Source organism: Pecten maximus, chromosome 7, assembly GCF_902652985.1.
Source record: "Pecten maximus chromosome 7, xPecMax1.1, whole genome shotgun sequence".
Taxonomy (NCBI): Eukaryota; Metazoa; Mollusca; class Bivalvia; order Pectinida; family Pectinidae; genus Pecten; species Pecten maximus.
The window spans coordinates 31,671,423-31,684,664 of record NC_047021.1 but is presented as its reverse complement, the minus strand read 5'-3'; the positions used below and the strand labels follow the sequence as shown (position 1 = coordinate 31,684,664).

General features: G+C 35.4%; 1 protein-coding gene across 3 annotated transcripts in view; it reads right to left on the bottom strand.

Annotated features, from left to right (window-relative positions):
- Positions 1–13,242, bottom strand: part of LOC117330580 — an 80,251-nt gene that overhangs the window by 16,193 nt on the left and 50,816 nt on the right. For all 3 annotated transcript variants that reach the window (XM_033888989.1, XM_033888992.1, XM_033888991.1), the window contains 4 exons: positions 8,906–9,056; positions 8,549–8,698; positions 8,108–8,214; positions 7,635–7,727 (listed from right to left, as the gene is read on the bottom strand). In XM_033888989.1, the coding sequence (XP_033744880.1) occupies positions 7,635–7,727; positions 8,108–8,214; positions 8,549–8,698; positions 8,906–9,056 (501 nt within the window). The remainder of the gene's footprint in view (positions 1–7,634; positions 7,728–8,107; positions 8,215–8,548; positions 8,699–8,905; positions 9,057–13,242) is intronic.

Sequence of the window (13,242 nt, the reverse complement as noted above, 5' to 3'; positions counted from 1 at the left end):
ATCATGGAGACAAGATTTGTCAAAATAAAAAAAAAAATTTCATCAAACAGGTACAAGAATACATGCTACTATTTCATATTAAAAGAAATGTGTTACATTGATTCTAATGGTGTTTGATTATAGCACAGATTTCGCCAACGTGTTAGATTGTACGATCAGACAATCATCATAATTTCAGTTATCAACAACTAAAAATCAAATTTTGTGTTTCAAGAACAAAAATGTAATTATACTTTATCAAACAATGGCCATAAAACTAATTGTACAATTTGAAGCTTGGTATAATTGTTCATGGCAGAATTAAACACTACCGGTACTTATAACAAGTCTGGAAAAATAATCTAAAGCTATACAAGAAAATTGGAACTAAACAAAATACAAATAGTAATGCTAGGACAATTAATATTCACAACTGTAGCTATGATAAAAACTGAAGGAAAGCCAGTTTCCTGTTTTTTCCATTGATTTTGAACAAACAAAAAATCAAATAGAGTATTGTTTCTCATCCTCTTAAAAACAACTGTTTAACCCAAATCAAAGTATGGAGATGGATTAACATAAGTATTCATATAATTTTTTCTGAATCCTGTTAATATTCCTGTATGTAATATATGAAATGTAAAGAAATGTAATAAAATATGGTTTAAACTAAATCAAAGTATGGAATGCATTTTGAAGTACAAATGTACTGGTACTCACTTTTTAACCTCATATAGTGTTCAGGACTTTGGACAGACAAGATGAATCTATTTAATGTACTGCTTTCAACTTCATTAGCAAAGTATTAAAACAAATAGGAATGTAGAGCTCTATAAAACCTCACTCCCTAGCCATTGTTTGTTCAGGTGTTGTGTATGTGTTGGAAATGTCTACATACAGAAACACTGGAGATCAGATTAAATATTTACTTTTATGAAAAATTCTCTTTCATCTTCAGCATTCCCATAGAAAATGTATCCTTTCACTTTTCCCCTTTGTAATGATGGATTGGTTTCATAAATCATTTCGCCATTAAGTATAGAAATGGAAAGTTGTCAAAAATCCAATTGGACTGATGACCATTCTTGTTCCCGTCACGGTTTAAATCGTTTGATCTAATTTGCTTTTCACATAATCGATAATCACAATATAAAGGATTTCTTTCAGTCGAGTACAACAATAAAAACTCACTTTCACCTCAGCCAGATTAGAAGGCTTTTGGCAACCATCTGTATATAGGCAAAAGAAATTACCCAGAGTTCCATTGTGATGGTAATAACGAAGTCATCAGTGTGATTTCAAATAATCTCCTTTGTAGGATAAATGGGAAATAGATGTCCATATTAGGCCATGTCTGCATGTACTGTAGATATTCTAGAATTAGGTTCACCTTAAACAGGAATAAGATGTCATTGCTAAAAATTCTTTCTCCTACCAGTTGTCACATTCAAGTGTCATAAAGGCCCTGTATCTGATGTCAGGGCTTTTTCTGATGGCCTTTTGGGGCCGTTAATGGGCCCAATTCCCAATTGAAATTATTTCATATTTAAGCAAAATACCCAAAATTTGCAGTTTACTCCTGAAAAATATTTCCTAATTCACTAATATTCTTGCCAAAAAGAGACAAAAAGGCCCCATCCCAAGCCAATGAGAAAAAGCCCTGGATGTGAATGAGAAAACAGCATATCTACAGCAGTACCACTTTTAAACTTCTGTATTACTGTATAACAATGACACCAGTCCATCACCAGTAAACCTCCCTGTATATACTGTATAACAATGACACCAGTCCATCACCAGTATACCTCCCTGTATATACAGTATAACAATGACACCAGTCCATCACCAGTAAACCTCCCTGTATATACTGTATAACAATGACACCAGTCCATCACCAGTAAACCTCCCTGTATATACAGTATAACAATGACACCAGTCCATCACCAGTATACCTCCCTGTATATACAGTATAACAATGACACCAGTCCATCACCAGTATACCTCCCTGTATATACTGTATAACAATGACACCAGTCCATCACCAGTATACCTCCCTGTATATACAGTATAACAATGACACCAGTCCATCACCAGTATACCTCCCTGTATATACAGTATAACAATGACACCAGTCCATCACCAGTAAACCTCCCTGTATATACAGTATAACAATGACACCAGTCCATCACCAGTATACCTCCCTGTATATACAGTATAACAATGACACCAGTCCATCACCAGTATACCTCCCTGTATATACAGTATAACAATGACACCAGTCCATCACCAGTAAACCTCCCTGTATATACAGTATAACAATGACACCAGTCCATCACCAGTATACCTCCCTGTATATACAGTATAACAATGACATCAGTCCATCACCAGTATACCTCCCTGTATATACAGTATAACAATGACATCAGTCCATCACCAGTAAACCTCCCTGTATATACAGTATAACAATGACACCAGTCCATCACCAGTATACCTCCCTGTATATACTGTATAACAATGACACCAGTCCATCACCAGTATACCTCCCTGTATATACAGTATAACAATGACACCAGTCCATCCCCAGTAAACCTCCCTGTATATACAGTATAACAATGACACCAGTCCATCACCAGTATACCTCCCTGTATATACAGTATAACAATGACACCAGTCCATCACCAGTAAACCTCCCTGTATATACAGTATAACAATGACACCAGTCCATCACCAGTATACCTCCCTGTATATACAGTATAACAATGACACCAGTCCATCACCAGTATACCTCCCTGTATATACTGTATAACAATGACACCAGTCCATCACCAGTAAACCTCCCTGTATATACAGTATAACAATGACACCAGTCCATCACCAGTATACCTCCCTGTATATACAGTATAACAATGACACCAGTCCGTCACCAGTATACCTCCCTGTATATACAGTATAACAATGACACCACTCCATCACCAGTAAACCTCCCTGTATTACTGTATAACAATGACACCAGTTCATCACCAGTATACCTCCCTGTATATACAGTATAACAATGACACCAGTCCATCACCAGTAAACCTCCCTGTATATACAGTATAACAATGACACCAGTCCGTCACCAGTATACCTCCCTGTATATACAGTATAACAATGACACCAGTCCATCACCAGTATACCTCCCTGTATATACAGTATAACAATGACACCAGTCCATCACCAGTATACCTCCCTGTATATACAGTATAACAATGACACCAGTTCATCACCAGTATACCTCCCTGTATATACAGTATAACAATGACACCAGTCCATCACCAGTATACCTCCCTGTATATACAGTATAACAATGACACCAGTCCATCACCAGTATACCTCCCTGTATATACAGTATAACAATGACACCAGTCCATCACCAGTAAACCTCCCTGTATATACAGTATAACAATGACACCAGTCCATCACCAGTATACCTCCCTGTATATACTGTATAACAATGACACCAGTCCATCACCAGTAAACCTCCCTGTATATACAGTATAACAATGACACTAGTCCATCACCAGTATACCTCCCTGTATATACAGTATAACAATGACACCAGTCCGTCACCAGTAAACCTCCCTGTATATACAGTATAACAATGACACCAGTCCATCACCAGTATACCTCCCTGTATATACAGTATAACAATGACACCAGTCCATCCCCAGTAAACCTCCCTGTATATACAGTATAACAATGACACCAGTCCATCATATCTTTACCTCCCTGTATGTATGTTTTACTATGACACCAGTCCATCACCAGTATGCCTCCCTGCATGTATATCTTACTATGACACCAATCCATCATATCTTTACCTCCCTGTATGTATGTTTTACTATGACACCAATCCATCATATCTTTACCTCCCTGTATGTATATTTTACTATGACACAATTCTCCAGACAATATCACCCCTCTATCCCCTACCCCTTACCCTCTATCCCCTACCCCTTACCCTCTATCCCCTACCCCTTACCCTCTATCCCCTACCCCTTACCCTCTATCCCCTGCCCCTACCCTCTATCCCCTGCCCCTAACTCCTCTATCCCCTACCCCTTACCCTTTATCCCCTGCCCCCTACCCTCTATCCCCTGCCCCCTACCCTCTATCCCCTGCCCCCTACCCTCTATCCCCTGCCCCTAACTCCCTACTCTCTTCCCCTTCCATACCTTTCTCCAATACTAAGAAAGCACAAATGTCTGAAAACTTATACAGTCTACCCTCGTTATATCGCCACATTTCGTCCGTGTCAGTTATGGCGGTATAACGAGGGTGGCGTTAGTATCGAATCATGGAAATTACAACAGTTAAAGATAATGTTGTACCAACGTTTTAATACATACACAATGAGTTAACATATAAGACACCATGGTATTGACTGTACGTTTCGTAGCTTACAAATACACATTTACATAATATTGTAATTTCTGAAAAAAGTCATTAATTTGCTTTTGTTTTCACTCGCAAACTTAATTATCAAAACCTTCTGACCATGACCAAGAAGAACACGCTTTCGTCAAATTGTTCATACCATAAATAAGAACACTTATTGAGCAGAAATCAGTCATGCTTTATTACAAATCAAACCATACCTATGTGTAGATGTCGCATATATAAACATTGATACATATATCTACCTGAGCGATAGAAACTCATTCAAGCGTATAACTAAGTTACCTGTGAAAAAGGAAATACCCTAACCCTGTAGAACACTAAAGAGTTCCTTGATCGCAGAAAAAAAACGGATAAAGATGGCGATATCGCCGAGGGTAATATATAGGGATTCGGGACGTTTGTATTGTTTTGAACGTGGCGGATGGCGGTATGCGAGGGTGGCAAACTTAACGAGGGAATTATATAGAAGGGAAATCCGTTCTAGGGGTGTAGGTGGTGGTATGCGAGGGTGGCGGTAGATTCGGGTGGCGATAGGTCGAGGGTACACTGTACATTGTATTGATTAAACATGAAAATAATTTTTCCATATTAAGGCTATCAAAACCAATGATTAGCTACCGTAATGAATATAAGTAAGCAGAGCTGTACATAAATCCCACTGCAGTTAGAGTAAGTAAGATCTAACCGTTTACATTGGTCCAGAAATGATTCGGTAAGGTTTAATTACAGATTTCATTGCTGAACTAAAGCCTAGAATTGTAACATACAGCTAAGGAAAAAGACGACAATTAAACAACACTATGTGCGAGTCTTTAAATGAAATGTACATTCTACTTATATATTCATGTATAAATCAGTAAGGCAATAAGTAAACCACACAGACGTGTCAGACCCAATACAACAATGGTATTAACGACAACTGCAGTGATAATTTGTCTGTGGCACTTGTGGCAGTTATGACAGCATGTTTGCCATACCTATGTAGTTTATTACTTAATCTTTAAATTACGAATTTTCTTTTTCTTTCAAATACATCAATATCTGTCTTTCAAATACATCAATATCTTTTTAAGTTTTAAAGATTGCATGTCCGTTAGCATTCATTTGAGTGATTAGCTAGCATGGTCGACGAACACCAAGGTAACAACTGTGCAGATGTCATTGTGAAAATGATGTCATAAAACTAAGCCATCTGTTGTTCTTATTTTACAATAACACAATGTTTATGTTAGACTGACATCACATGGAGAATGCTGATAACATTATGGATGTAAATATACTTTAAATGTGCACATGTCTGTCCTGATCCTACAGTATAGTCAACAAAGTGGTTGTTTCAGCCTAATTGTACATAGGCCTCATGGGAAGTGAACGAAAGGAAAGAAAATTCAGGTGCTCCTTGAAATTTTGCACCCGCCCGCCAAGTTTTTAAGAAATGGGAACTCTAGCTGAATCATTTCACCTAATACCAGGTCTTTGAAGAAAGGCTGATGACAGACTAAGTAAATTCTATAAGTTATACACGGAAAATGACATGAAACTTCAGGACTCTGTAGAACTTTGAATATGACATGTTTTATTGGAGGAATATGTCTGCTGAGATCCAGGTGGTCCATTAGGTGTCATGATAAAAAGTTTCTAAAGATTTATTGTCAGACTAGAGGTAGATAAGCCAGATTACAGGAACTTATGACAGCAGGGAAGTGTTGTTTTGAACTCTTAGACCCTCAGAACTATAGTTCAGAAGGGCCAACAATAAATCCATCATTTGGGGAGTATTATTTGTTTGTTTTGGGCCACATAGAGATGTTGTTCATAAATGATCTGTCCATCATTGGTCACTTAAAAGTGACATTTTACAGAAATATCATAATCTGGACAACTCAACATCTGGACAGAGTACTAGCTACTACTAACTCATTCTGACAGTGACCAGTTTTCTGGTAAATTTAGACAGATTTGTTGGAAGTCTTTAATTGTATGCCATATAAGCATTCTAATGTAAGAAATTATAAAAGCAATTACTTATATAGAGACACATTACACATTAATTAGTTCACGTATACTATTTGTTAATCAACTTTAAAGGGCAATTTTTTGGTGATTACCACATTGTGAGAAGAAACAAATCCAATAGATTTTTCCAGCCACATTTACTGAATAAGTCACTCAAAAGATTGTGAGATTTGCACGAGCACTTTAAATCTTGTTTAACGTACAAGCTAATTTGTAATGAACAGAGACCGTTAAATAATACAAAGTGAAAATAACTCCCCTTTGTTTCAGAACTGATACACATAAATGTAACTAACAAACTAACTTTAAGACTGGCTCACAAAAGTTGCCTCCCTTTACACAAAATATGATTCCGTGCATAGCAATAGTGTACTCCCAGATATATCACAAGTAATCAGCAGATTGGCTCACAAAAGTTATCCCCCTATTACAGGAATATTTTATTCTGAACTAAGAGGAGATAACTCAGAAAATATTGTTCTGTTGATATAGCTTGCTCCCAGAATCGCACACCATATGGATTGGCTCACAAAAGTTATCTCCCTTCTTCTATATGAATATTTTATACTGGACTAAGGGGAGATAACTCACAAGATGTAGTCCCATAACTAGCTTACCTCAGAATCATACTGCATTATGTAAGCACGACAGACCATTCACATATATGACATTGCAACAACTCATTAATATTTTGCTTTTAAAAATACTCTTAACATAAACATTAGACACAATAATAAAATCTATCAATATCAAAAATATATCAAGGAAACATTTTGATCACATTATGATCTCCGGTCCATTTTGTTTTCACTGTGGTTAATTATTCACAGTATTATCAGTGTGACAATTAATTATAACACTCATGTGATAACTGATATAGTGTATTTACTCTAAAGACCAAAGAAATGTTTTTCACTACCAATCCCAGAAAACAATTCCAGTTTTAAAATATGATAAATATTTAATTCTTCTTATACAATGCAATGTATCGTGGTCACTGAATTTTTGTTTTTCATTTAATTGGTAAAATTTGCCCTCCAAAAATATTATGATGTTTTATTTAAGGCAAAATACGAAGTACCATCCAGGAAGATTTTGCTATACACAAACAGATTTAGTTTTAACTAGGCACTTTTGCTAAAACCAAATCTGCATAATTAAAACTTGTCAGTTGTACAGTAAAAGCAGCGTAACCTTACCTAGATGGGTAGTCTTGATGTCCAGAGCTCTTTGTAATAACTTGACCGATTCACCCTTAGCCCCCTGGCTTGATTCTTCCTGAATCAATTTGGCTGTGAATGAAAAATAATCACTTAATTATCTTCATTTTCATTGTCAGATGTGATAAATGTCTACAGTTTTCCATAACAAAAGAATTAGGAACATTTTCAAATATTCTGACTTAAAGCATCAGATATGAGAATAGTCACATTTTACTAAGGAAAGGACCACACATAGTACAGTTGGATTAAGGATTAAAAATATGTTTTAATGCAAAATATAAAATAATTAAAGTTTGCAGAAAAAAATCTGTAGGGAGTTTATTTTGACTTCATCAAATTATATACTCATGAATTTCATTACAGATTTTGAAATTATAAAAATCCAATATCATTTATTGAATTTGATTGGAAATATTGGAGACAGTAGGCTATGAGATATGATTTCTTACCTAATTCTATGAGAATGTCGGACACCAATAAATGAGTAGTGCCCAGACAGGATTCTCTAATCTCCAATGAACGTCTGTACACAGTTTCAGCTGCCACCTTGTCATATCTTTAAAAACAGCATTTCATGATTACTTGTTTTACATAAAACATAAAAAAATCCAGATTCATATCCTTTTAATGAAAATTAAGACTCATCGTTACATAAAAGAAACAAATGTTTAGCAGAACAAGAAAATGTCTGTAAGACATAAAAGCCCTCACTGCCGATTAATACCTTGAAACACAGTTAGGTGAGGATTGCAGCAGCAATTCCTGAGATTAGCTATAACATTACATCAGGACCAGACAACAACAGTGGAGATTTATCAAATACTCACTTGTTATAAAATTTTCAAATTATTTAACTACATGGTGTACATGTTTTATTTTGAGACACATACCCTCGAATATTTTTAGGATTTCCCATAATGCCTGCCAGGGCATATAAGATGTCCGCCACCAGAGGATGTGTACGTCCATACCACTGTTCTCGTATCAGTAGAGACTGACGGAGACAGCTTTCTCCCAGTAAGAACTCAAACTGCTCAGCCCTATAGGATTCAAAAAGATCAGAATGAAATATGTTCAACATTTCATAGAATATAAATATTTCTGAGCTGCATATCACAATAACTGCGGAACAATGAAATTAACTGTAGTTTCATTGAAATCCCATTGCATTTGTATAAATACTCCAAATATTGAGCAGAAACTGTTTCAGAATTGGAGTAAATTATAAAAAAAAAAGTCAGACTGACCTAAGAATGCCCAGATTGTAGAGGATTGTGGCCCTCGTTGCTAGGTTTCCACAGCTAGTCACACAGTCCAGTGCCTCCTTCAGTAGATCTTCGGCACTTTCTAGGATTCCTTGTTTTAGCCTCAGGTTGCCATGGTGATTTAGTAGCCGACCTTACATAAAAGGATAAAAACAAAGTGAGCAAGGATTTACATGCAATAGGTGGTAAACCAGTAATTAATGAACTAATTAACAAGGAATTAAAACAGATATCATCCCCTTTGTGTATATGATTATATAAATAATATTTTAACAACTTTTTAATTTTAACTTTTTTTTTAAAGTGGTTAAGTGCGATGTTGACCCTTTTACCGTGACCAACAAAATTGAATCAGGTGAAGAAATTAGTGTTATGATAAAATACCAACATTAACTTTGTTGAGAGGTTGATGGTATGATACTATGTCAACATTAACATTGTTGAGAGGTTGATGGTATGATACTATGTCAACATTAACTTTGTTGAGAGGTTGATGGTATGATACTATGTCAACATTAATGTTGTTGAGAGGTTGATGTATGATACTATGTCAACATTAACTTTGTTGAGAGGTTGATGGTATGATACTATGTCAACATTTACGTTGTTGAGAGGTTGATGGTATGATACTATGTCAACATTAACTTTGTTGAGAGGTTGATGGTATGATACTATGTCAACATTAACTTTGTTGAGAGGTTGATGGTATGATACTATGTCAACATTAACATTGTTGAGAGGTTGATGGTATGATACTATGTCAACATTAACGTTGTTGAGAGGTTGATGGTATGATACTATGTCAACATTAACGTTGTTGAGAGGTTGATGGTATGATACTATGTCAACATTAACTTTGTTGAGAGGTTGATGGTATGATACTATGTCAACATTAACTTTGTTGAGAGGTTGATGGTATGATACTATGTCATCATTAACGTTGTTGAGAGGTTGATGGTATGATACTATGTCAATATTAACTTTGTTGAGAGGTTGATGGTATGATACCATGTCAACATTAACGTGTTGTTGAGAGGTTGATGGTATGATACTATGTCAACATTAACGTTGTTGAGAGGTTGATGGTATGATACTATGTCAACATTAACTTTGTTGAGAGGTTGATGGTATGATACTATGTCAACATTAACTTTGTTGAGAGGTTGATGGTATGATACTATGTCAACATTAACATTGTTGAGAGGTTGATGGTATGATACTATGTCAACATTAACTTTGTTGAGAGGTTGATGGTATGATACTATGTCAACATTAACTTTGTTGAGAGGTTGATGGTATGATACTATGTCAACATTAACTTTGTTGAGAGGTTGATGGTATGATACTATGTCAACATTAACTTTGTTGAGAGGTTGATGGTATGATACTATGTCAACATTAACTTTGTTGAGAGGTTGATGGTATGATACTATGCCAACATTACCTTTGTTGAGAGGTTGATGGTACGATACTATGTCAACATTAACATTGTTGAGAGGTTGATGGTATGATACTATGTCAACATTAACTTTGTTGAGAGGTTGATGGTACGATACTATGTCAACATTAACTTTGTTGAGAGGTTGATGGTACGATACTATGTCAACATTAACGTTGTTGAGAGGTTGATGGTATGATACTATGTCAACATTAACGTGTTGTTGAGAGGTTGATGGTATGATACTATGTCAACATTAATGTTGTTGAGAGGTTGATGGTATGATACTATGTCAACATTAACTTTGTTGAGAGGTTGATGGTATGATACCATGTCAACATTAACATTGTTGAGAGGTTGATGGTATGATACTATGTCAACATTAACTTTGTTGAGAGGTTGATGGTATGATACTATGTCAACATTAACATTGTTGAGAGGTTGATGGTATGATACTATGTCAACATTACCTTTGTTGAGAGGTTGATGGTATGATACTATGTCAACATTAACATTGTTGAGAGGTTGATGGTATGATACTATGTCAACATTAATGTTGTTGAGAGGTTGATGGTATGATACTATGTCAACATTACCTTTGTTGAGAGGTTGATGGTACGATACTATGTCAACATTAACTTTGTTGAGAGGTTGATGGTATGATACTATGTCAACATTAACTTTGTTGAGAGGTTGATGGTATGATACTATGTCAACATTAACTTTGTTGAGAGGTTGATGGTATGATACTATGTCAACATTAACTTTGTTGAGAGGTTGATGGTATGATACTATGTCAACATTAACTTTGTTGAGAGGTTGATGGTATGATACTATGTCAACATTAACTTTGTTGAGAGGTTGATGGTATGATACTATGTCAACATTAACTTTGTTGAGAGGTTGATGGTATGATACTATGTCAACATTAATGTTGTTGAGAGGTTCATGGTATGATACTATGTCAACATTAACTTTGTTGAGAGGTTGATGGTATGATACTATGTCAACATTACCTTTGTTGAGAGGTTGATGGTATGATACTATGTCAACATAACGTTGTTGAGAGGTTAATGGTATGATACTATGTCAACATTAACTTTGTTGAGAGGTTGATGGTATGATACTATGTCAACATTAACTTTGTTGATAGGTTGATGGTATGATACTATGTCAACATTAACATTGTTGAGAGGTTGATGGTATGATACTATGTCAACATTAACGTTGTTGAGAGGTTGATGGTATGATACTATGTCAACATTAACGTTGAGAGGTTGATGGTATGATACTATGTCAACATTAACTTTGTTGAGAGGTTGATGGTATGATACTATGTCAACATTAATGTTGTTGAGAGGTTGATGGTATGATACTATGTCAACATTAACTTTGTTGAGAGGTTGATGGTATGATACTATGTCAACATTAACTTTGTTGAGAGGTTGATGGTATGATACTATGTCAACATTAACATTGTTGAGAGGTTGATGGTATGATACTATGTCAACATTAACATTGTTGAGAGGTTGATGGTAGGATACTATGTCAACATTAACTTTGTTGAGAGGTTGATGGTATGATACTATGTCAATATTAACTTTGTTGAGAGGTTGATGGTATGATACTATGTCAACATTAACTTTGTTGAGAGGTTGATGGTATGATACTATGTCAACATTAACTTTGTTGAGAGGTTGATGGTATGATACTATGTCAACATTAACTTTGTTGAGAGGTTGATGGTATGATACTATGTCAACATTTACGTTGTTGAGAGGTTGATGTATGATACTATGTCAATATTAACGTTGTTGAGAGGTTGATGGTATGATACTATGTCAACATTAAGGTTGTTGAGAGGTTGATGGTATGATACTATGTCAACATTAACTTTGTTGAGAGGTTGATGGTATGATACTATGTCAACATTAACTTTGTTGAGAGGTTGATGGTATGATACTATGTCAACATTTACGTTGTTGAGAGGTTGATGTATGATACTATGTCAACATTAACGTTGTTGAGAGGTTGATGGTATGATACTATGTCAACATTAACTTTGTTGAGAGGTTGATGGTATGATACTATGTCAACATTAACGTTGTTGAGAGGTTGATGGTATGATACTATGTCAACATTAACTTTGTTGAGAGGTTGATGGTATGATACTATGTCAACATTAACTTTGTTGAGAGGTTGATGGTATGATACTATGTCAACATTAACTTTGTTGAGAGGTTGATGGTATGATACTATGTCAACATTAACTTTGTTGAGAGGTTGATGGTATGATACTATGTCAACATTAACTTTGTTGAGAGGTTGATGGTATGATACTATGTCAACATTAACGTTGTTGAGAGGTTGATGGTATGATACTATGTCAACATTAACGTTGTTGAGAGGTTGATGGTATGATACTATGTCAACATTAACTTTGTTGAGAGGTTGATGGTATGATACTATGTCAACATTAACGTTGTTGAGAGGTTGATGGTATGATACTATGTCAACATTAACTTTGTTGAGAGGTTGATGGTATGATACTATGTCAACATTAACGTTGTTGAGAGGTTGATGGTATGATACTATGTCAACATTAACGTTGTTGAGAGGTTGATGGTATGATACTATGTCAACATCAACGTTGTTGAGAGGTTGATGGTATGATACTATGTCAACATTATCGTTGTTGAGAGGTTGATGGTATGATACTATGTCAACATTAACGTTGTCTAGAGGTTGATGGTATGATACTATGTCAACATTAATGTTGTTGAGAGGTTGATGGTATGATACTATGTCAACATTACATTGTTGAGAGGTTGATGGTATGATACTATGTCAACATTAACTTTGTTGAGAGGTTGATGGTATG